The sequence below is a fragment of the Aspergillus steynii genome, assembly GCF_002849105.1.
Source record: "Aspergillus steynii IBT 23096 chromosome Unknown P170scaffold_7, whole genome shotgun sequence".
NCBI lineage: Eukaryota > Fungi > Ascomycota > Eurotiomycetes > Eurotiales > Aspergillaceae > Aspergillus > Aspergillus steynii.
In genome coordinates, this window is record NW_020194404.1 from 484,409 (window position 1) to 507,399 (window position 22,991).

The 22,991-nt window shown below is 53.9% G+C and overlaps 10 protein-coding genes across 10 annotated transcripts; 4 read left to right on the forward strand and 6 right to left on the reverse strand.

The window, feature by feature from the left end:
- Positions 1-33: 33 nt before the first annotated feature.
- On the reverse strand, positions 34-1,533 carry P170DRAFT_478442 (aminotransferase-like domain-containing protein; the record flags this gene model as incomplete). The annotated part of the gene is made up of 1 exon (XM_024853561.1): positions 34-1,533. One exon carries the CDS (start codon positions 1,531-1,533, stop codon positions 34-36), a length of 1,500 nt encoding a protein of 499 aa, XP_024700783.1.
- Positions 1,534-2,410: 877 nt separating this feature from the next.
- On the forward strand, positions 2,411-4,281 carry P170DRAFT_439237 (alpha-keto acid decarboxylase family protein). Its single transcript, XM_024849798.1, has one exon. The coding sequence runs from the start codon at positions 2,551-2,553 to the stop codon at positions 4,273-4,275; it is 1,725 nt and encodes a 574-aa protein (XP_024700784.1). The 5' UTR covers positions 2,411-2,550; the 3' UTR covers positions 4,276-4,281.
- A 159-nt stretch (positions 4,282-4,440) lies between these two features.
- On the reverse strand, positions 4,441-7,329 carry P170DRAFT_466791 (uncharacterized protein). The gene has a single exon (XM_024852441.1). It carries the CDS (start codon positions 6,839-6,841, stop codon positions 4,916-4,918), a length of 1,926 nt encoding a protein of 641 aa, XP_024700785.1. The 5' UTR covers positions 6,842-7,329; the 3' UTR covers positions 4,441-4,915.
- Positions 7,330-8,565: 1,236 nt separating this feature from the next.
- lysB (homoisocitrate dehydrogenase lysB) lies at positions 8,566-9,936 on the forward strand. The gene is made up of 4 exons (XM_024845862.1): positions 8,566-8,618; positions 8,697-8,737; positions 8,806-8,975; positions 9,047-9,936. The coding sequence occupies exons 1-4, from the start codon at positions 8,591-8,593 to the stop codon at positions 9,888-9,890; spliced, it is 1,083 nt and encodes a 360-aa protein (XP_024700786.1). The 5' UTR covers positions 8,566-8,590; the 3' UTR covers positions 9,891-9,936.
- On the reverse strand, positions 9,928-11,182 carry P170DRAFT_389364 (DUF1769 domain-containing protein). The gene is made up of 3 exons (XM_024845863.1): positions 10,937-11,182; positions 10,356-10,874; positions 9,928-10,279 (listed from the first exon to the last, which is right to left on the reverse strand). The coding sequence occupies exons 1-3, from the start codon at positions 11,100-11,102 to the stop codon at positions 10,002-10,004; spliced, it is 963 nt and encodes a 320-aa protein (XP_024700787.1). The 5' UTR covers positions 11,103-11,182; the 3' UTR covers positions 9,928-10,001.
- Positions 11,183-11,287: 105 nt separating this feature from the next.
- Positions 11,288-13,874, reverse strand: P170DRAFT_439241 (uncharacterized protein). The gene has a single exon (XM_024849799.1). It carries the CDS (start codon positions 13,773-13,775, stop codon positions 11,439-11,441), a length of 2,337 nt encoding a protein of 778 aa, XP_024700788.1. The 5' UTR covers positions 13,776-13,874; the 3' UTR covers positions 11,288-11,438.
- Positions 13,875-14,813: 939 nt separating this feature from the next.
- On the forward strand, positions 14,814-16,160 carry P170DRAFT_364861 (F-box protein; the record flags this gene model as incomplete). The annotated part of the gene is made up of 2 exons (XM_024844667.1): positions 14,814-15,975; positions 16,039-16,160. 2 exons carry the CDS (start codon positions 14,814-14,816, stop codon positions 16,158-16,160), a joined length of 1,284 nt encoding a protein of 427 aa, XP_024700789.1.
- Positions 16,161-16,998: 838 nt separating this feature from the next.
- Positions 16,999-17,496, reverse strand: P170DRAFT_365657 (DUF1748 domain-containing protein; the record flags this gene model as incomplete). Its single annotated transcript, XM_024844718.1, has 3 exons — positions 16,999-17,140; positions 17,340-17,382; positions 17,451-17,496. The coding sequence occupies 3 exons, from the start codon at positions 17,494-17,496 to the stop codon at positions 16,999-17,001; spliced, it is 231 nt and encodes a 76-aa protein (XP_024700790.1).
- A 1,796-nt stretch (positions 17,497-19,292) lies between these two features.
- Positions 19,293-20,058, reverse strand: P170DRAFT_244793 (uncharacterized protein). Its single transcript, XM_024842976.1, has one exon. The coding sequence runs from the start codon at positions 19,864-19,866 to the stop codon at positions 19,405-19,407; it is 462 nt and encodes a 153-aa protein (XP_024700791.1). The 5' UTR covers positions 19,867-20,058; the 3' UTR covers positions 19,293-19,404.
- On the forward strand, positions 19,989-22,098 carry P170DRAFT_449179 (pyruvate kinase CDC19; the record flags this gene model as incomplete). Its single annotated transcript, XM_024851022.1, has 8 exons — positions 19,989-20,112; positions 20,224-20,268; positions 20,324-20,370; positions 20,442-20,522; positions 20,578-20,699; positions 20,810-21,643; positions 21,707-21,788; positions 21,853-22,098. The coding sequence occupies 8 exons, from the start codon at positions 19,989-19,991 to the stop codon at positions 22,096-22,098; spliced, it is 1,581 nt and encodes a 526-aa protein (XP_024700792.1).
- Between the last annotated feature and the right edge of the window lie 893 nt (positions 22,099-22,991).

The window sequence follows — 22,991 nt, forward strand, 5'->3', positions numbered from 1 at the left end:
CCAAAGAAATGCCTTGAATTAGTGCTTAGGTGTCTAACAAGAGAACTCGTCTGTTACAGCGTTGGCAAATATTCTCACCCCCTCGGCCAAATCACCCTCCGGGGCAGCCGCAAAGGTCATCCGAAAATGCAGCTCGTCCGTCAAATCCTTGTTGCACTGAAAGAGAGACCCTTTGGTAACCTGTGCTCCATTCAGGAGCGCACAGGACATAATTCGGCCCTCTATCTCCACAAGTTTCTGCGTTACATCCTCGAACTCGGTCTGGGTCTTAAACCGCGGATGCTTTTTCCAATCCAACTTGACCCAGAGGAACATACCATACTCCGGTGGTACCCAGTCACAGACCTCCTTGGGCAAGTACCGCTTGCAGGCGTCCAGAATAGTATCCCGGCGGGAGCGATAGCCACGGGATAGATTATCAAGCCAAGAGAAGAAGCCCTGGTGGCCCCAGGTGTCATCCAGTAACTTCCACAGCATCAACTGCGCCGGACCGTTCACTGCAATAGTGCTGACCTCATGATAAGCAAGGAACTTATCGATGACCAGGCTACTCGCCGTCACCCACCCAGCGCGCAGTCCCGGGGCGAGAATCTTAGATGCCGAATCCAGTCGCACGACGCGACCTGCCCGGTCAAGAGACAGATAAGAGGGAATATCATCTTGGTCGCTGTCATTTCTCCGCTGTCCAGTGCAATCGCCCAGTCTTAGGAAATAATACGGATCATCTTCGATGACAACCAGGTCAAACTCCTCGGCAACCTGATAAATCGCCCTTCTCCTCGCCACCGACTGCGTCGCACCCGTGGGATTCTGCCCCGACGGAATCGTATACAAAACCGAGGGCCTAGGTCCCCTTGACTCCTCATTCCAAGAACTCAGCACCTCACGCAGATGATCCGGACACATCCCCTCCGAATCCATCCGGATGCCTTGAACCTGAGCCCCCACCAAATTGGCCACTTCAACCGCCCCGGAATACGTATACCGCTCCGCCAGAATCGTATCCCCACGGTTACAGAAAACGCGCAACGCGATCTCCAGCGCAGACGTCGACCCAGCCGAGAGCATCGTCCCCCAGTCCGCATAGGGCGGGTTATGCACGAGCTCCACGTGCTCGGTCACAAAGCGCACCAGGTGCGGCGATCCAGCGGCATGACCGTAGCTCAGGGCCAGAGACAGGTTATACCCTTCATCGTGCTTGCCGATCATCTGCTCACACTTTTCATTCGGCAGCGCATTCCCCTTAGCCTGGAAGAGCACGGCATTCCACGGATAATGCTCCGCTGTTGGCCGGCCGGTCCCCAGAGAGATGACCTTCCGAGTACCCGGGAGACGCGCCGAGTTCTTCAACGCGGAGCCATGGAACCCTCGACTCTCGAGACTGAAGTGGTGGGATAGGGGTGTTGATTTCGGCTTTGCATGGTTGTGCGCAGACTTGAAGGACTCGGAGCTGGTGGAGGGTGCGATGGTGCAAGGGATAGGTGCGGAATTGGCGCGGAGGGAGTCGATGTCGGCGATTGATAAGCGAGACATGATTCTGGGTAGAGGTCTTGAACGATATAATGTACTTGGAGCGATGTTTGGGCCTTCATTCTGTACGAGCTCGACCTATTTATGTTTATGAAGATAGAGCTGATTCTATACGGAGAAAGTATCGGAGTATTCGGCGAGAACGTCTATAGTGCTATCTACTAAGATCTCACCAAAAAGACGAGTCCTATCAGCAGCATTGATTATAATCATATCATTTAAATCAATATTAAATCATTATCAACCAATAGTACAGTTCCTCCAAGTCCCTCAACAAAGACTTACTATGGTATCCAACGAAGTATACACCCAAAACATATACCGGAGTATACTCTAATCAGAACTACAGAATCTTAATAAGACTAGCACCTCTTACCTATAAATCTTAAACAGAGACTAGTTATCTCACCCCCGCATATCCCAGAACGGAATTTCTCGGCCCGGAATCAGATATCACATCCAGGCTGGTTGCCACATAACTTGCGCCCTGCGGGTGACCATCCCCATGACCGAGGCTAGCCTAATCTAACCCCGCCAGATTGCTCCGGATCTATGGGATAGCAACATATGTTTAATAAAAATAACATCTAACTGAATATGTAATTTCAGGTAAATTCAAACAAAATGATCAATGACAATATAAATATAAAAGAGAAGAAATAAAAAGAAAAATGCGGTGTGAACTACAAGTGCAGGGAACACAGTACCTATGAATGGCTAGCATCGGAGTAGACGTCGGAGTGCTCGGCGAACAGAACCCCAACCGCAACGCTCCAATCGCGGCGCTTCGATGCGGTCGTGGCTCATACGTAAGATGCTTGCCGATTGGCCTATATATACTTGGGTTATCGCAGGTCTGTCCGTATCGCTTCCTTTCTTCTTCCAATTCTCAACTTCTTTGTTTTGTTCCGGGATACATTCAGTACTCTACCTCAGTACCTGGATCTCAACTTCAGTATCTCAAGAATCCACATATCCTCTATCCTCTATCCACCTACCTTCCTACTGCTAGACCTTAACATGACGCAAACCAAATCCCCTCCCCAAACCACCACAGTAGCAAACTACCTGCTCACCCGGCTCCGCCAACTAGGCATCCAATCCGTCTTCGGCGTGCCAGGAGACTACAACCTGCGCCTCCTGGACTTCGTGATCCCCTCTGGCCTCCACTGGGTCGGGACCTGCAACGAGCTGAACGCCGCCTACGCCGCAGACGCCTACGCGCGCATCAACGGCCTCTCGGCCCTGATCACCACCTTCGGCGTGGGCGAGCTGTCGGCCATCAACGGCATCGCGGGCGCCTATGCCGAGAAGGCGGGCGTGATTCATATCGTGGGGACGCCGGCGCGCACGCTGCAGGATGGCCGCGCCCTGATGCACCACACGTTCGCGGACGGGGACTACCGGCGGTTCAGCAAGATGGCGGAGCATGTGACGGTGGCGCAGACGAATCTGGTGGATGAGAGGACGATGCCAGAGCAGGTGGATTGGGCGCTGAAGCAGGCGGTTTTGCAGAGTCGGCCGGTGTATATCGAGGTGCCGGATGATGTGGTGGATGTCTTGGTGTCGGCGGAGAGGTTGGAGAGTGAATTAGAGGTTCCAGAGGCGTTGGAGTTGGGCGGTAGAGAGGCTGATGAGCTGATCAAGCAGGTCCAGGAGCGCATCTACCAGGCCAAGCAGCCTCTGATCCTGGTAGACGGCGAGTGTCGTCCTTTGGGGATTCTGAACCAGGTGGATGAACTGGTCAAGAAGACCGAGTGGCCGACGTGGACCACGGTCTTTGGGAAAAGCCTGGTGAATGAAGAACTGCCCAATGTCTATGGGCATTACTCGGGGCCGCTTGCCAGCGCAGAGTGGAAGACATACTTCGAGACGGCCGATCTGATCATCAACCTGGGTCCGCACTACAGCGACACCAACACGCAGGGTTTCGCAACTATCCCGCGGGAATCAGTCTCGATCTCGTTCCTCCCTAACCGAATCCTGGTTGGCAAGGAAATACACCGTGAGCTACCACGCTCGTTCTTACCCCGACTACTTCAGAGCCTGGACACCACTCGAATCCCCAAAATCACAGGACCCCCTAAACTAGTCCACACGGACCTAAGAACCCTCAGCCGTGATGGCCCAATCACGCAGAAGACCTTCTATGATTTCGTCACGCCGCTCTTCCGCCCAGACGATCTCATTCTCACCGAAACAGGAACTGCGTCCCACGGCGGACGGAACTTCCAACTCCCCAGAGACACGCGTCTCTTCGGCGCAGTAACCTGGCTCTCGATCGGATACATGCTCCCCGCGACACTAGGTGCAGCAATTGCGAAGCGAGAACTAAAGAAAGACGAGAATGCCCGCGCTATCCTCTTCATCGGTGACGGGAGCCTGCAGATGAGCGTGCAGGAAATCAGCACGATAATCAGCGAGAAGCTCAACGTCATTCTCTTCGTCGTCAACAATGCTGGATATACTATCGAGCGTGCGATCCACGGACGGAAACAGGCGTATAACGACATTGCGGCATGGAGACATGACCGTGCACTTGGCTTCTTTGGGGCGGACGAGGGCCAGCTTGGGAACAATTTCAGTGCCAGAACATATCAGGAGCTAGAAACCGTGCTTTCCGATGATCGGATCCAGTCGGGGACTGGACTGAGAGTCATTGAGGTATTCATGGACAGGGAAGATGTGGAAGGGCTTTTGGCGAATCTGATGAACAGCCAGATCGCGAAGGAACAGCAACAGTGAATAGCCTGAATTGTAACTTAGATTTCAAACGTCTGGCGTCTTTCCAAAGCAGCAAATTAACACAGGGCATAAATCGCAGGTTACCTTCCAAAGAAGTCCAGTGCCATAAGTTGAGTCATCCTAAAAGCGATCAATCCACTGGATCGACCGGGCCATCAAGAAACTCACAACCAAGCAACTGCAGTAAACCCCAAATTCTCAATTAAAGACGACACTAAGCTCTAAACAGAAACAGAAATCGAAAGCAATCAGTCCTGGAGAACTCTGATATGTATGCAATATGCAGTTTATAACGCTAAGACAAGACCAAATGGGACCAAACACAACTCCACCAGCAGATGCTCCAGCTTGCACACATTGTCGGCCTTGCTCCAACCATAGAACACAAATGCTTTCCCGAAACCGAGACCTGCAGGACAGATCAAGTCAAGTAAAAAAGAAACCAGCTTGGAATAGAAAAGAAAAGTTGCGTGAAGACCTTCCTATTGATCGTATCACGACTATCAAAAGGGTATAACGAAGAAAGTAGATGACAAGAATTGAATAAAAAATGGGAGCAAATTTGAAAAAGAAATATTGGGGTTTTTTGATCTTCAAGCTGACAAATGGAACCACACGGCTAGCAGCTTAATGGTTTCATCTAGGTCAGGGACAACTTGGCGATATCAATCTCGTCAGTGTCCTTCGATTCGGGAGCGGGCGCAGCAGACTCGGGGAGATCGCTAGCGGTCTTGTCTGCCACGGTCTGCTCGGGGACTGCAGGCTCGGCGGGCTCCTTGGGCTCGACGGAAGAGTTGTTCTCACTCAGGTCCGTAGGCTGGGCAGGAGCATCGATAGACTCGACGGGGGAGGCAGCATCTTCGGTGGCCGACTGGGCAGCATCAGCGGTCTGTTCCACCGAGGGCTCAGTAGGCTGCTCAACCTGCTCGACAGAGGTCTCCACGGTAGACTCGATCGACTCCTCGGCAGGGGCAGCCGACGGCTCAGTGGGGGTCTCAATAGGCTGCTTCTCAGCAGTGGTTTCAGTAGAGGGTTCCACGGGAGCTTCGGCAGGCTTCTCCTGAGAGTCCACAGTAGGCTCAACGGGCTTGGGGAGATCGGCTTGGGGCTCGTCAGAAACATCGTTCGATGTCTCTTCCTTGATGACAGGCTCCGTGGCGATTTCCTTCTGGAGGGCCTCGTTCGCCTTCTCAACAGGTGTGGGCTGAGCTTTCTCACCATTCTTGGCCACACGGGGGGCTCGAATCTCGGCCTTGGAAGCCACCTTCTTCACCGGTGCACGAGTCGGCTTCGAGGTGCGGGGAGGGCTCTTCACGTCGACCTTCTCGTGGGTCTTGCTGGCAGAGCTGGCGGTGGGGCGCATCATGCGAGCCAAGAAGCCCTCGTCGACAGGCTTAGAGCTGCCATTGCTCACTCGGGATTGGGGTCGCTCGCCTCCGGAAGGAGGGGAGGGGCGGGAGGTCTTGCGCACGCTCGACGCAGTGGGGGTAATTGCGCGCTGCTGGGTCCCGGGGTTGGCAGATTTCAGGGTCGACGGCTTGCGAGTGAGTCTAGAAGTGGCCGTTCCGGTAGCACCTGACTTACTGCCGGCAGACGACAAAGTCGGGGCCGTCGCCGAGGGTGGGAGGCGGGTAGACTTGGCCGGGGATCTGGATCGGGGCTTGGTGGCACGGGATGCATCAGAAGCGCCGGTCTTAGTGGCCTCACGCGCGGGCATCGAAGCGCGGGCAGGTCGCGGAGCGGTGGTTCTAGTCGCAGTAGTCGCAGGGTTCAGGGATGTCCGGCTTGGCTTGTGAGCGGGGGCTCGAGTGGCAGCAGGAGGAGGCTTCGGAGAACGGGCCGTCCTGGTTTTCTCGGTTTCAGTCTTTGCCGGGGACGTCGGAGTACGCGGTTGAACAGAAGATTTTGGGGCCGTGGCGGAGGTCGGCTTAGGGGCCGGTTTGTTGGTAGCGGCTGTCTTTCCCACCTGGATTGCCGAGGGTCGCTTGGTAACGGTTTTGGTTGTTTTCGCGGGAGAGGCGGTGGGGGGCGCAGGGGTGACCGTAATGGCAGCAGGTTCCGAAACAGGCTGGTTTTCCTTGTCGTGCGATGAGACAGCTTCCTTCACCGGAGACTTCAAGCTTTCTTCAACCGGTGCCTCTGGAGCCTCAACAACCTGTGGAGCAGGGGCCGGGGGTTCAGACAGCTCCTTGGAGCTGATCTCTTTGGATTCAGTGCCATTTTCGGTCGCGTTCTGTTCGGTTGGGAAGCCACTGCTGGAAGGGGATGCCGACAAGGGACTTTTCAGACTGGCACCATCGTCGGAGTTGAAGCTTCTGACCCTGAGCGGAGCGGCGGGACTCTCGCTGCGGCCGCTGGTCTTGCGCAGACCGGCCACTGGAGATTGCACGGCACCATCGACGGCGACGAAGCTGGCCCGCACCTTGGACAGCGGTCTGGCCGAGCCCGAATTCTCCGAATCGACGGGAGACCGACCGCGGGAAGGAGGGGAGGTGGTGCTGCTCTGGCTGTTCTCAAACCGGGCAAGGAGATTCCTCACACCTGGATGAGCGCCAGTGTCGTTCATGACGTCTCGCTTGAAAGGGACAGCCACGTCAGGCGAGGTCTTCAGGCGAACAGAGGGGGGGAGGTGAAGAGAAGGTGTGGGACAGCGGCAGGTGGCAGCTTGAGGGGTAACCGAGTGCAGCGGGTCTGCAGGAAGAGTGGGAGGGACCGATAATTCCACGGGCAAGGTCGCAATGGCGGCTGATGCAGATAAATTGACAATGACAGGACGCGCCTGACGTGAGGGGAGCGGGTGACGTGATATAAACAGACCCAAACAATCAACGCGGAGTCAGAAGGAGTGGAAGTGGAGAGACAACAAAGCTAGCAGGAAGTCAACGTCGACAGCACAAAGTACGGATCGGACATTATGGGATCAATGAGAGAGCGGTAGAGGTGACCAGAGAGACCAACGGGCCAGAATCGATGGAAAAGAGAAGGAAGAAGAGAGAAGAAGAAAAGAAGGAAGAGAGAAGGAAGAGGGAAAGGAGAGACAAAAAGTGGAGGGACACGGGGGCAACGCCTGAGGCAGCGGTTTCAGGGGTCGGATCCGCGGCTTCACTTTAATAGTTTCAGGTGCCTCTCGCCATTATTAATCGCGTCGCACTCCCTCATCCCTACGTGGCCAGGCATTTCAATATACGGAGAAGGTGGGTTTCCATCGAAGCCCTGTCGCCGTTTATCGCCTCCTAGTGCCTTCGTCCTTGGTCGATATTGTTGATCGTCGTCTAGCCGGGGAAGACCCCTTGCACGAAGTACGCTGGCTCAGGGCTGGATCTCTTATTGGCCTTCTACGCTCTTCATCGGGCTTTCAGAGTTCAGATCAAGGAACGAACCCTTGGAGAGGAGGGGGGGGCATGTCATACATGGCCTCCTGCGGTAGGACTAGGGCCATCAACCATGTATCACTATTTCTCCTGTCCCTGCAGTCGGCGGTCCCCCACAGTCCCTAGAGGCCAGGTTGCAGCAGCCTGGACGAATCAACGGTCCGAATCCGTGAAGTCCACTTCCGATAGCCTGCAGAAGGAGACCAGAATGCCGACTGGGCGTGGGAAGGATGTCGCCTCCTGGAGCTGACCCACCGGTGCAAACGATGGTCTGTCTGTGGACTGAGCTGACTGTACGCAGTATACTCCGGAGTACTCTGGAGTGTCACAAGGATAGTGTAGATTCGCTTGGGTTCTTTTTCGATCAAAGCAAAGAGTTGGCTCCTAGGCCTAAGCTTACTGCAATAACCAACGGTTGTCACCGATATCCAGGGGCCGGGGCCACCAGAGGTCCGACCAACAAAACAAGAATAATACAATGAAAACCAGATCAATACCTGCTCACTCATCTTGGTTTAATATATTGTGTACGTGCTAGTAGCAACTGATTGGCTATGCACCGTACTACTTGTACTCAGGTGTTGTTGACTTGCGTCATTTGTCCCTGACTACTCCGTATACATGCGTACGAGTAGAATATAGATGGAAAGGGCCGAGCCCTACGGGTAGATCTCCTTACTACCGCGTACTATCGTGCGACTCTAGGCTCTAGAGCTCCTTCTCCGTATGGAGTACTCCGTAGAGGGGCCAGAAATAATAACGATTTCATCATGACATCGTCAGCACAATCAAAACAAAACTCCGACCGGCAGATCGCAAGACGCAAGACGATCGACGACCAGCGGGAAGACGTTGATCCGCTCCGCATACAAATGGGCTCCGATTGCGGGCGCCGTTAAACGGACGTTTCTTCCGCGGACTCATTCTTGCTCATCACACTCGCCATGGCTGCTGCTCGGACGCTTCGCATAGGTCAATTGGTCTTTTCCTTCTGAATTTGTCTTCGTGATGTCTGTGGGAGCAACAACTGACCCTCTCGCCTCTCCTTAGGTCTCATTCCCGGTGATGGTATCGGACGGGAGGTCATTCCGGTATGACTCCGACCTGGAAACTCCGATTGAGAATTCCCCCATGCTAACTGCGAAATTGATAATGACAGGCCGGTAGACGGATCCTGGAATCCCTGCCCTCTTCTCTCAACCTGAAGTTCAGCTTCGTGGACCTGGATGCGGGTTACGACACCTTCAAGGCCACCGGAACTGCGCTGCCCGACAAGACCGTGGATACTCTGAAGAAGGAGTGTGATGGAGCTCTGTTCGGTGCTGTCAGGTGTGTTCAATCCTGTTTATCGTATATTCTACGCTACGTATAATTGACTAATCTTGCTTCCCCATGGATAGCTCCCCCAGCACCAAGGTGGCCGGCTACTCGTCTCCGATTGTCGCCCTCCGCAAGAAGCTGGACCTCTACGCCAACGTCCGACCGGTCAAGTCCACCACCGGTGGCAGCCACGGCAACCCCATTGACCTGGTGATTGTGCGTGAGAACACCGAGGACCTGTACGTCAAGGAGGAGCAGAGCCGGGACACCCCCAACGGCAAGGTGGCCGAGGCCATCAAGCGGATCTCCGAGAGCGCCTCGTCGCGCATCTCCACCATCGCCGGTGAGATCGCTCTGCGCCGCCAGAAGATCCGCGACGTGGCACCCACGCCCGCTCTGCGCACCAACCCCCTGGTGACCATCACCCACAAGTCCAACGTGCTGTCGCAGACCGACGGCCTGTTCCGCGAGACGGCCCGCAAGGCCCTCGCCGCCCAGCGCTTCTCCTCCGTCGAGGTGGAGGAGCAGATCGTCGACTCGATGGTCTACAAGCTCTTCCGCCAGCCCGAGTACTACGACGTCATCGTCGCCCCCAACCTGTACGGCGACATCCTGTCCGACGGCGCCGCCGCTCTGGTCGGCAGTCTGGGTCTGGTGCCCAGTGCCAACGTTGGTGACGGCTTTGCCATCGGTGAGCCCTGCCACGGCAGTGCCCCTGACATCGAGGGCAAGGGCATCGCCAACCCCATCGCCACGCTGCGCAGTGTGGCGCTGATGCTGGAGTTCTTGGGCGAGGAGAGCGCCGCCGCCAAGATCTACACGGCCGTCGACGGCAACCTGGACGAGGGCAAGTACCTTTCGCCCGACATGGGCGGAAAGGCCAGCACTCAGGACGTGCTGAACGACGTGCTGAAGAGACTGTAAGAGGATGTACAATGTAAAGAGTAGATAAAATGTATGAATTTGTGACTTGACTATACAATCATTGTAGCTACCCAGCATCACATAGTACACCCATCTAAGATCAACCCCGATCTAATCAACATCATCAGCCCTCGGCTCGGCCTCCCACTCAAACCTGCCCAACTTCCCATTCCCCTTCTCATGCTCCTCCTTACTCTTCTGATTCTCCTGCGCTGCCCACTCGCGATGCATCGGCTCCTCCTGCGAGTCCTGCAACACCAACGTAAACAGCACCACCAGATAAACCTCATCCGTAGCCTTATTCTTCAACACATACCGCAACGCATGATGATCCTCATCAATATACTGCAAAACATGCAGATTGAAGCCGGGCAGACGCAACGAGAAATCTATGCATATCAGCCACCACCCTTTACCCCCATTTCCAACCACAAACAAAAAGAAAAGACGGAAAGCAGAACGTACCATTAAACCCCAAATACGGATTCCCAAAATCCACCCAATAAACCCTCCCCTCCTCAAACACAAACTCCGCTCTCTTCTCCTCCTCCTGAAACCACTTCCTCCGTCCGTCTACATCGCCAGGGACCCCCAGTCCCTCTCGCACCGCAACCCCATCCCCATCCGCCCCCTCCTCGACGACCCCCGCGCCATGCAAGACTGGAACCTCGTCGTCGCGCCGCACCTTCTCCCCAACCCGGAACTGATTCCACGTGGCCAGCGCCGGACTGAACAGGTACGGCTGGTCGGCGTAGGCGTCGCCGTCAAGCGTGGGGTCGATGGACCAGCGGACGAGGCGCAGGGCGGCGTTGAAGCCCGGGGGCAGACGGTCACGGATGGGGCGGTCGAAGTTGTTGCCGAAGAGGAGGTCGGGGCCGGGGACGGGGTGTTTGAAGACGATGGCGAAGGAGATGGAGTATTGGTCGGAGGTGTGGAGGGGGTGCGTGAAGTAGGGGTGGGTTGGGGGGGAGTTGTCGGGGTAGCCTTGTAGTTTGGTAGTGTTAGTGGTTATGTGGTATAGGGAGATAAGCAGGGACGGAGCATACCGGTGTAGTCTTGAATGCGCACGCAGAGGCTGATGGTGGCGTGTTCGTTGTCAATCCGTAGCGTTCTGTCTTCGTTGACGGGCACGATGCGATGCGTGTCCGGGCTGTACTCGGACCCTGCGGTCACTTTTAATCGGTACTTCTGGGCGTGGCTGGACTCGGACATGGTTCGTTTATGTCTATCCGTATGGGGGGTTGTGCTGAGTCTCTACTAATCAATGGTGGGACAGGGTTGCCTCATCCACGAGATTGAGAGCGAGCTAAAGGCATTTGACTGATGATCGACACGACGTCATCGATCAACCATGGTTCGCTCTCGGAACCTAATGTCAACCCCAGTATATACTAGAATCATAGATCATGACTTTCCATTCTCTGCTCAATTATCCTGGTCATTTTTACAAAGCACCCGAAATCCAAAGACCGAGTTTAGCAAGCATACACTGCTCATATCAACAAAAGAAATTCATCATACCCAACCCATGGAGATCAAGCTTGACAATTAAAGATCAGCGGGATCGGAAGGAAGTAGTCCTCGGCAATCCTGCTCACCAGCCTCATCCAGCAGGTCTTCATCGGTAAGAATGCCAATGCCACTGTCCAGCCTTCTCCGCTGCTTCCCCCGTCCGACCTCCACGTCGACGAACCGTGTCGCGCTGAGCGGAGTGATCGGCTCACTACCAGGATTCGTATTATCAGACTGCAGCTCGTCCGACTTCAGTTCGAAATTGGCGGTGCGGACTTTCGCTCTCCGCCGTTCTGCGCTGACGGTTTCCTTCATAAAGGCAAAGGAGCGCGCTTGGTCGGCAGCCCACCTGTCCAGCAGGCTATCCCGGGCCTCGACTTCCAGGCGCAGCTGCTCCTCCAGATCTGCGTTGCCACAACGCAGCTTCTCCATCTCCGATTTGACGCCCTCGAGTGATGTCGTAAGCTCAGAAACATGGACGTTCATTGATCCGAGTTCCTGTTGATGGCGTTGAAGCTGGTCGGTCGCTTGTTGCTCTAGACTCTCGACGATTCGTTGGCGTTCTTGCTCGAGCGACTCGACCTTGGCAGTTAGATCGCTCGCGCGGATGCGATTCTGTTCGACCGTCGCTTCCAGTCCATGAATCCGTGCCTCTCGCTCCGCAAGAGCCGATTCCGCCGCACGGCGGGCTTCCAGTTCGTCCGCCACCTTGGTCTCCAGCTGGGAGACCTGTTCGTTGTGTTTCTCGTTCGCCGAGACCTTGTCTTTTTCTAGGTTCATCACTAGTTGTTCAAGAGTCTTAACCTCGTCGCGATATTTGCTGAGCGCCGCATTTAGTCGGTCAACCCCGATGGTCTGTTCTTGCCCTTCGCGTTCAAGTTCCTGCATTCGCATTCTTGTATGAAGCATGTCTTCGGCTGATGAAGCAATAGAAGCTTCGAGGTCTCCAATCTTCTTCGATGCGACCTCATATCGAACTAGCAACTCGTCAAATTGTCCACGTAAAGCTTTTTCACGGCCAACAGTGCCTTCATGTCGCACTTCTTCTTCCCCTAGGCTCTTCACGAGTAGCTCAACTCGTTTTACCAATGCACCCAGAGTGGCATTTCCATCCCCCAGGCCAGCATTGGCGGTTTCCCCGGGAACTGCACGTTCCAACTGGAGACGAGCTGTGCGAAACCTATCACGCATTTCGTCGACGATCTCTTCCACGTTGCCGCCTGGGAAACCGAGACCAGAAATCTCCTTTTTGATTGTATCCAGAGCGCTCACGGCATCTGAAGCCCGTGTGACAGCTTCGGTTAGGCTAGGAACAAGTTGATCAAAGAATTCTGGTGGTGGAGAAGTCTGGCGCAGATGATGTTCCAACTGTGTTCCCTCCAAAGAAGCAAGCCGAGCTCGACATGCATTGAACAGGTCTTTCTTCTCCTTCCTCGCGGCTTCCAAATCCCGCGAAAGAGCAAGGATATCTGCCTCTCGACGATCTTCAGACCAAGACACGGCTGGAGAGGATGCATGAACTGAACGCTCGGGGGTTAAAGGAGGAAGGTCATGTAGATCCAGCGGCTGGTGTTTGTCGGAGCCGCGGAGATCCGGGGAGTATGACATGAGTATCGTCTCCCCTTCGAAACCGCTGTCGTTGATGCTTATGGTGTCAGCTTCAGATGGCGCGACATCGGAGCGGTGTTGGCGTGAAAGGAAAGAGGAGGACATCTCCCGCAGGCGACAGTTTTCAGATTCCAGATGATCAATTCTCGCCTGGGGAGTCATGCACTCTGTGTCCTCGCCGGACGAAAGGCTGTCGGGAGTATTGCGCGCTCTCTCGCTCAACTCTAGCTGCTTTTTCAAGGCATCCCTCTCCTGCAGCAGAGTCTGTAGAGACTTCTCATACTGCGCAGCCTCCCGCTTCTCACGTTGTATATTATTGATCTCGTCGCTCAGCCCGACCCGACGGATTCGCCGTTGGGTACGAGAATCCAAAATTTGGCGCAACGGGGTAAACTGCACCACTCGCTCGGAAGTAGCTGGGCTGATTGGCATCAAAGGATCCAGCGAGCGGCGAGACTGCGGGAGTGGAGTTGAGCGTCGTCGCGCTCCCCGAGTCGGGGTGCGAGGCCCGTCCGACGTTGCCGATTCATCAAAGGATGTGCGAAGCATTGCCGGCGTCAGACCGGTCGAATAGTTCCGGTCATTCTGCAGCTGAGGGCCCGGGTCGGAAAAACGCACCCTTTTGGCTGCCTGACTGGGAGTTCTGCAAGATGAAGCCCGGGTCAGACGAGCAGTCCCGCACGAGGCAGTGGAGGACGACGGGTCCGCCATAGAAATGGCACTGTTTCGTCTCTTTCGTTGAGACTGCCTGGTATCCATCACCATGGCTATATATATTGGTGTGTCGTTGACGGCAGAGGCAGCTGAAGATATCGAGTTGGTTGTCTGAATATATTTCCGCCAAAACCCAGAAATGAAACCGACAGAACGCTGCCAGATATAAGACTCCAGTATAGATAGGCAGAAGCACAACAAACAGACTGCCTAATTTAAAACACGGCTCGTTGTTACCCCGGAACGCCCGATCGGGAGCCCTTGCGCGTTGCCCTTGCTGTTTTGGGACGTAAACAAATGGCCCGGCAATGGGCGCCTGAGGCCTCAGGCAGCCACTGCCTTGCGTTTAATCAAATGCAGCTGCCGTCAACTGACCTGACAACCTCCGAGAGGATGACAGGCAGCATTCGGCCATCATGTCTCTGGTTGGCTGGCAGGCCGTGCCGCTAGACGTGGGGGATTTTCTCGGTCGAGTCTGGCCAACTTCCCTTCCTTATCCTTAGTGTTGTCAGTCGACAGGGAGCTTCGTTATCTTATCGCCGCTCGCCGCACACATCGCGGGGAGTTCCTCCCTCGACAGCCCTGTTTCTCTGCCATACAGTCGAATGATAAGCACGCTGAATTAGCATACCAGGAAGCACCAGCCGATGACATCGTTCTCTGCCAGAATCGTATCTTGGGGTGGTGTCGACAGCTGAAGATGACGTCATCCACACGCACACTATCGACTTGGTCCTCCTGCCCTCCCCTGCTTCCTTCTTTCCACACTCCCACCGGCGTCTGACTCGCTCTAGGCCAGTTAGCTATCTTCCTTACCTATGCCGATCCACGTCTCTCGTTCTCCGTCTACCACGCCCTCCCTTCCCCTCTACTCCATTGCGTCTTATTCTAGTGCTCATCACCCGGGCGTTCGTCCAGTGGGATTGAGCCCGTGTCTTGCCAAACTCCCCGTCTCTTCCTCGTCTTCCACCCAAGACGACCCCGATGGCCGTGGCATCGATGGATTCGAGACACAAGGACCCGACATTAAGCAAAATCCACCAGCCTTCAACCGTGGAGGTCGAAGTGGACGAACAGCCACGGTCGCCAATGCCAACACCTCCTTCCGAAGAGTCCTCCGACGCGGAAAAGGCCCCGATTCTGCGGCTCCCGCCTGAAATCATACACTCGATCCTATCCCATGTCTCGGCATTGGACCTCGCCCGTGTCTCGGCTACCTGTCGATTTCTCGCGGAGCATGCTGCCTACGATTTTCTCTGGGCGGATTTTATCAACTCGTACTTGCCAACGAAAATCCACGACCCGGGCCCTTTTGACTCGTACCGTAGTCTCTACATTGCCCACCACCCGTGTTGGTTCATCCCGCAGAAGCGGGTGTGGTTTTCGGATACCGAACATACGGGGAATTTGATTCTGGCCCGCTACGATCATCGACGGGGAGTCATTGAGGCCTATCGTGTCATTGCAGAAAGACGCAGCCATCAGTTTCAGATGTGGGACTGGAATCCGGATGTCATTGTCCAAACCTTCTATCCCAAGGCCAGTCTCTGGCTGGACGACCCTGTCCTTCTTCTGAGAAATCCACGGGGGCAGCGGCATTATCTGAATGGCGAAACGCGCATGCCCATGGCTCTTGAGACGCAGCATGTTTTCAACGCCTTCTCGCTATGCTCCGCGGAGAACCCGTCTGACGCGGATCCCAACAATCTGTGGCCACCACCTACCATCCCGAGTGACCACCACGTCTACCGAGATGTAGAACCTCATTTGGCAAATGGAACCTGGCGCCCTCCGAATCTGGACACGATGTCCGAACACGCGTTCCGGATCAGAAGATGGGCCCATTTCCGTCTTGGTATGCCCATCTTCACGGCAGGCCGGAGTGAAACTTTGTCAACCTACTCAACCCTTGATCCCAGCCTATATACTCCTACACGGGAGAAACCCTACCAGGGGATCTGGGTTGGGGACTATTCTGCACATGGCTGCGAGTTTTTGCTCTTTTTGCAGCGTGACATAGAGGGCGGCCATCTTGAAGAACCGCCATCTGACGATGATGAAATTATTCATCGAGGTAGTTTCGAGGCGGTCAAGCTGACAGGGGACCCGAACGTCCCGCGGGGTGAGATATCCTTCGCTTCAAACGACATCGGCCCTGCCGGTTTTGTTCGCACTGCAAACGAATCCCTCTTCCAAGGAGCTAGGATCGTGAGGAGCCGAGGCCATGTGGCTGGTCTCGGATTTAGGGACGGTAAGTCTATGTGATAATCTTCATCTTGGCAGCAGTTTTCTGACATGGCCCCTATTCGTATAGATTCCTTCATTGATTCTCAACTTATCCTTATATCACCCGATTGTATAGCCCACTACTGGGAGACCATGGGGCACATCTCTTATTACCGTCGTCTTGACATCGACGAACTGCTAAAGATATGAACGATGCACAAATTCTTCACCGCATCTTACGAGATTAACGAGTTATGTCTACACCCACTTCCGCTCAATGGCTGGTATTTTTAGTCAAGGCGATTGTGTACACAGTGCAAAGCCAAGCACTTTTGGACTCTTGATTGTCTGGCGAGCACAATCACCTTTTGATCGACATATGGCGGCCATTACTATTCCTTACCAAGTGAACGGACGGGGGTTACGAATGCAATTGTCAAAAGAACCATATTTCGAGGCCTCCATAGCCTTGGAGACCAACCAATTGGCACAGTGAATCGTCCAAGGGGATGTGAGATTGACGGGCCCCTTGTATCACGGACTGATATGATAGTCCACGGTCGACTGGACTTCGCGGCACCGTATTGGACGACTGATGGATCTGTAGGCCAGGCTTAGGAAGACACTGGTGGGTTATTGGTAGAGCAGCGCCAAAGCGACCGCATTCAGAATTGCCAAACCGACACTTATGTACATGCAGGGTATACCGAGGAGACGGGGCAGGGGATATAAATGCAGGAAGGTATACAGGCAAGTCGGAGAATTCCCAACGCCACGGCCCGCCATTTTGTTTGAATGGCAGGCCCAAAAAGGGTGAATCATCAATCATGACACGAGATTACCTGGCGGGAACAGATAACCCTCTCAGCCCACGACGGCTCCTATTCCTCTCCGCTCTACCTTCACTCAGAAACGCAGCGGATGACCCGGCCGACCAACTCCATTGTATTTGAACATCGACGAGACAACCCAGTTGCAAGTACTTTTAGAGTCACAGAATCATGGCCGAAAAGGAACTCGGACATCAACTGTCGAAGGAGATTCGCGTTTATCGACGGCGCTCAAACCAGCTCGTGGAACCCAAGACAGCGACCGACTGGTCCATCACCCACTCGCCAACACCGAGGTAGTTGTCGATCCATTTCTTAAAGTCCTTGTTATCGGTGATGCTGTCGGAGTTCAGACTAGGGCTGTGGAAAACCCCGCGCGATCCCCTCTCGATTGAGGTAGGGGCGCGGGATGAAACGGTCAGCCAAAATCCCATTCCCAAAGCCCAGAGTTATAAAGCAAAACAGCTAGACCAAGTGGTCTGCAGATGAACCACATCCTCCAGGTGTATTATATAGGTATAGGCGATCGAAAGGGGGGGGGGGGGGGGGGGGTATTTACGTAAGACCGGTTGAGCGCTTGACGCCAGCCAGGAAGGCCGAGACTATGGCACTGTTAGCGACAGATCACATGCGGAGGAAGGTTAGGGATAGAAAGGAATAATAAACATACCGAGAACCGCATCGAATGCGTAGTGAGTGATTCGTCCGAACTGCATTCGTATTGAATTAGCAATTGTCTTTGTTGAGCAAGAAGGACCCCATCTCTCCTCTTGCTCTCTCTCCACCTCATCTCAATTCCACCACCAAGCACACCCCCTCTCAAACAGAAACCAAACACACAGAGAGACAGAGTACACACCATCATGAAATAGCAACCCAACCCAACACTTAAGAAGATCCAACAAGATGCGACAACCAGCTCGTAGCTAGGGTATAGATCGGGACCGCGTAGGCACAAGCACAGAAAAGACAGCTGCAGAGGGAGATAGGTAGGTAGCGAGAAGCTCTGATCTGCAGAAAAGCAAGCAGCCTGTCGGATGGTGCCTGCTCGGGCAGGAAGACGGGAGATGCGGGACTCACGTGCGTGTTTCACATGACGTGGGCAGCTGATGGGCGGTGAAAGAGGCTGGTGGGGTTTGCTTGGTAACTGTGGCTGGGTGTGGCTGGGAAGGCATGGAGTATGGCTACTTTGTATGTTGTGGATTTATGGACTTTATTCTTGGTTCATTTTGCATTTGAGTGTGATGTTATTCTTCTGTAGTGTGGGGTTGTTTTGTTCTAGGATCGCTCGCTGGGAGAGACGCCATATTCATAAAACGATGCCATTATAACCACCTAGCAACCGGAAATCAAAAAGCCCAATCCACTGATCTGTGAACGTGGGTGGGTAGATGCAGATGCCAGTTTTGACAGACTTGATCCAGAACTCTTCCAGAATATACCAGGTCACTTAAGAATGCCCCCGCAGGATTCTTCACAGCCCATCTGACAGAATGACAGGCCCGTGATGACAGGATTGGACCACATTAAACGCACATGCATATTACTACCGTCACATCTATGCTTATCTTAGGTACCTTAATTGCGAGAATGCCGGAATACCGGAATACCTAAGAATAATGCACCGTGACAGTAACAGGGACATGAATGGTCACCGGCACTAGTAGCAGTAAGGTAGTCATGTCACTTTAGCATGTCATGTCAGGGTTCTTCGGTCTGATATGCAGTCATCCGACAGGATTATATTATACGCACTAAGATAGTCAATCGGTATGTATACTTAGTTCTGACTGTCATGTCTAGATCTAGTTCCTCGGAGCTCCGGGCCGAATTTCGACATCCTTCGTTTGGCGGAGTATAGTGTCCGAGACTAACATCGAAATTAAACAGAAAAAGAAAAGTGAATTATATTATACCTAAATTGTAGTAAGTAGGCAGTTGAGCCATGCATGACTTCTGCCGACTCCGTTCACGCATGCCGACAAGAGGCTGGGAACGTGGCTGGGAACAACCGAGAACATCTACCTGAAAACGAACGGGGATAAACAGTACGATAATAAACAGTCGTTTTCAGCAGCTGATGTAAATTATCTTCTTCCAGAGGCTGGAGACAACCATTAAATAGCAAGGTAGATGATAGGAAGAAGACCCCACGATGCCAATGCCATGCCAACGCCAATCCAGAGTGTCTAGAAAGCAAAAGCAAAATCGGGAAGCCGTTGTCCCTCCCACGCAAAGTCAGGAGGGGAATAGTCCGTGGACCCAGACTCCGGACCACTGAATCTCAGGAATAGTGAATGGAGAAGGACAGTCCGGCCAATGACGAGAACGGATAACAAAAGGCCGGCCGGAGGTTCTTTGCCGCCTCGCCTAGAGAGGTGATGCCTGAGGCAGGCACATATACTACGACTGACGGCATTTCCGTCCGGACTAGCGGATGGTTGAGAATTGAGGTCTTGGGAGACAGGGAACTGAAGATTGACGATACTCCAGAGTACTTCTTAAATGATGACTGGTGGGATGCGTTGTCCTGCTGCATCCTGGACCGTCGAGATGTACCTTGAACGGAGTACCTCTTAGTCGGTGGAGACGAACAGAATCCAGTGACTTTGTCATGTGGGTGACTAAAACCAAATCAGGTTCAGGTACCCTTTTTTTTTTTCTTTCTTTTTTTTTCTTTTTTTTTTTTTCTTATGTCTTTGCCTTGTCGGATGGCAAAGCACGGCCCAACCTAATCGAGGCCCCGATTGATTCGTGATGGGAACTACTTCGTACAGTTGTGAACGTTCAAGGGAGAGGGGAAAAAAGAAAATAACACGATAGTGGGATGAGATTCTCGGACACATTTCCTTGTCTAATTGTTTTGTAAGGTAGCGATTATCTAGTAGCAAGATGGGGGATTTCCCAATGACCAAGACCAACCGAGTAAAGTTTTTCTCTGAACAAGTCGAGCCGCGGGGGACCGACCGGAGATAGTGAGGGCAACGGCGACACACAGCAAACCCACCAAACACCCAATCAGTCGGGAGCCAAACCCAAAGCAGCCCCTCTCTCACCGGCTCTCCTCTTGGCCACCCCCCATCCATCTCATCTCTTTTTTCCCGTCCTTCCCTCTCCCCTCCTCTTTCCTTTCTCCAACTCACCTTTCTCTCATCCTCTCTACCCCTTTTCTCTATCTAGTCTCGACTTACAGAGAAATCCATTCAAGATGGCCGCCAGCTCCTCTCTCGACCATTTGAGCAACCGTATGAAGCTGGAGTGGCACTCCAAGCTGAACACGGAGATGGTCCCGGCGAAGAACTTTCGTCGCACCTCCATCATCGGAACCATTGGTATGTCCTGACCTCTCCATTGATCCTGCGCTCGACTCCCCCCTCGCCCTGGAGAGCGTTGGGATTGTTCCGCACAGTGCCGTTCTAACCGTTTTTTTCGCCCCTCTTTAGGTCCCAAGACGAACTCGGTGGAGAAGATCAACCTCCTCCGCAGATGTACGGAGAGATTCCTCGAGATGCCCCCCGATCGTGAAGCTGACAAGTCTCGTAGCTGGTCTTAACGTTGTTCGCATGAACTTCTCCCACGGCTCGTACGAGGTATGTCGTTCCTTCGGTTTTTCTTTTTCGTTTTTTCTTGCCCCTCTTCGCGGGACTAACCACCAAATTAGTACCACCAATCCGTTATCGATAACTCCCGCGAGGCCGCTCGCGTCCAGACCGGTCGTCCTCTCGCCATTGCCCTCGACACCGTAAGTTCGCTTCGTTTTCCGACGCTTCCGTACCGGCACTGACTCCGCTTTGTAGAAAGGACCTGAGATCCGTACCGGAAACACCACCGACGACCAGGACATTCCCATCAAGGAGGGCCACGAGCTGAACATCACCACTGATGACCAATATGCCACCGCCAGCGACGACAAGAACATGTGAGTATCCTTGGACTTCCCAGCCCATAGTCGAGAAACGGCCGACCGCCTCGGTGGCTGAAGACGGCATATCGTATGGTTCAAAACTGACGAGATGCGGCGGAAAAAAGGTACCTTGACTACAAGAACATCACCAAGGTCATCTCTCCCGGCAAGCTGATCTATGTCGACGATGGTATCCTCTCGTTCGAGGTTCTGGAGGTCGTTGATGACAAGACCCTGCGCGTCAAGTGTCTGAACAACGGCAACATCTCTTCCCGCAAGGGTGTCAACCTGCCCGGCACTGACGTTGACCTTCCCGCTCTCTCCGAGAAGGATGTCAGTGATCTTAAGTTCGGTGTGAAGAACAACGTCGACATGGTCTTCGCCTCGTTTATCCGTCGCGGAAGCGACATCCGTCACATCCGTGAGGTTCTCGGTGAGGAGGGTCGCGAGATCCAGATCATCGCCAAGATCGAGAACCAGCAGGGTGTCAACAACTTCGACGAGATCCTCGAGGAGACCGACGGTGTCATGGTTGCCCGTGGTGACCTGGGTATCGAGATCCCCGCCCCCAAGGTCTTCATCGCCCAGAAGATGATGATCGCCAAGTGCAACATCAAGGGTAAGCCCGTTATCTGTGCCACCCAGATGCTGGAGTCCATGACTGTCAACCCTCGTCCTACCCGTGCCGAGGTGTCTGATGTCGCCAACGCCGTTCTTGACGGTGCCGACTGTGTCATGTTGTCGGGAGAGACCGCCAAGGGGTCGTACCCCTCCGAGGCCGTCAAGATGATGAGCGAGACTTGCTTGCTTGCCGAGGTCGCCATCCCCCACTTCAACGTCTTCGACGAGCTGCGCAACCTTGCTCCTCGTCCCACTTGCACCGTGGAGTCCATCGCCATGGCTGCCGTCAGCGCCAGTCTGGAACTGAACGCCGGTGCCATTGTTGTGTTGACCACCAGGTATGTATACCAGCTCGATGTCTTGCCGATGAGAGGATGAAAGATTGCTGACACTGGATGCAGCGGTAACACCGCCCGTCTCCTTTCCAAGTACCGCCCCGTGTGCCCCATCCTGATGGTTTCCCGTAACCCCCGTGCCACTCGCGTAAGTTCCCAAACGTTGTCGAAATTTGGCGGGATCTTGGTTCGCTAACATGTCGGTCCCGCAGTACTCTCACCTGTACCGTGGCGTCTGGCCCTTCCTCTTCCCCGAGAAGAAGCCCGACTTCAACGTCAAGATCTGGCAGGAGGACGTTGACCGTCGTCTGAAGTGGGGTATCTCCCACGGTCTCAAGCTCGGCATCATCAACAAGGGCGACAACATTGTTTGCGTCCAGGGCTGGCGTGGTGGCCAGGGCCACACCAACACCGTCCGTGTGGTGCCCGCCGAGGAGAACCTTGGTCTGACCGAGTAAATCCGAAACCATGACATCGACCCGATCACCACCTCGGGTGGGATCACGTGGTAACGACAGCGCCGAACCATGAAACGATAGAAATGGGAGGTGGGTAAGGGGACGACGGTTTCTCAAGGCATCGTAGACGGCTCTTCAACTCGAGCATGACGACCAACAAAGTCCGCGCCGGTTTCCAGGCCAGTCTCTCCGCTGCGAATCTCTTTGGAGGTGACCGGGACTCGAAGAAGCAGTGTCGGACGGACGAATAGAGCAACGACCGGAAGGGTGTCCTGAAAGCGAGAACGCAGCGGCGAGGACACGTCGTACCCTCCGGAGCATAACTGCGTATTCTTGAGCCATAATTTCTTTCTTTTTTTTTTGGGTGATTGATTATTTCCTGCGATGAAAAGCTAGATTAATGATTCCGCATGTTCATAATGAAATTCAGGTTGAATATTCACGAGGTTGTTCAAGTAGGCTGTACGGTGTTAGTCCAGACATCTAGTTAGCACGAGGTCACATCGACGGATGCGTCTGAATCTCGAATCGAGAGAAAGAACAATCCCAGTCTTTCAAATAATAAGAAAAAGGCGAACCGACACAAGTGCAAAGCAGGTAGAAGAAACCAGAAACAAGCGCAAAGTGGAAGAGAACGAAAACCCCTTCTTCCTGCAAGACCAGGCAGGGGACGGACTCCCGAAAATCACTCAATGCGCGGGGAAAGAGGGACTCTGTTCAACCGAGGTAGTATTCCCTGCGCGGCCTGGTTTTTCTTGCCCTGGCGTGATCTGCTCTGCTCTTTGCATTTCTCTCAGCCAAATTGCTAGAAGAGAAGAGAAATCGACGCAGTTTCACCCGGCGCAGGTTCATCGGCAAGTGTCTGTCGCGTTACCCATCCTCTAGACATGTAG

Excerpts from the sequence above, each read along its gene's own strand:
- P170DRAFT_439237 (XM_024849798.1), top strand. The coding sequence starts at position 2,551 with ATGACGCAAACCAAATCCCCTCCCCAAACCACCACAGTAGCAAACTAC.
- P170DRAFT_466791 (XM_024852441.1), bottom strand. The coding sequence starts at position 6,841 with ATGAACGACACTGGCGCTCATCCAGGTGTGAGGAATCTCCTTGCCCGG.
- lysB (XM_024845862.1), top strand. The coding sequence starts at position 8,591 with ATGGCTGCTGCTCGGACGCTTCGCATAG. Across the intron at positions 8,619-8,696 it reads TGCTCGGACGCTTCGCATAG|GTCTCATTCCCGGTGATGGT; the intron begins GTCAATTGGTCT and ends GCCTCTCCTTAG. Across the intron at positions 8,738-8,805 it reads TCGGACGGGAGGTCATTCCG|GCCGGTAGACGGATCCTGGA; the intron begins GTATGACTCCGA and ends TGATAATGACAG.
- P170DRAFT_389364 (XM_024845863.1), bottom strand. The coding sequence starts at position 11,102 with ATGTCCGAGTCCAGCCACGCCCAGAAGTACCGATTAAAAGTGACCGCA. Across the intron at positions 10,875-10,936 it reads GCGCATTCAAGACTACACCG|GCTACCCCGACAACTCCCCC; the intron begins GTATGCTCCGTC and ends CCAAACTACAAG. Across the intron at positions 10,280-10,355 it reads TCCGTATTTGGGGTTTAATG|ATTTCTCGTTGCGTCTGCCC; the intron begins GTACGTTCTGCT and ends TGATATGCATAG.
- P170DRAFT_439241 (XM_024849799.1), bottom strand. The coding sequence starts at position 13,775 with ATGGTGATGGATACCAGGCAGTCTCAACGAAAGAGACGAAACAGTGCC.
- P170DRAFT_244793 (XM_024842976.1), bottom strand. The coding sequence starts at position 19,866 with ATGGATGGGGGGTGGCCAAGAGGAGAGCCGGTGAGAGAGGGGCTGCTT.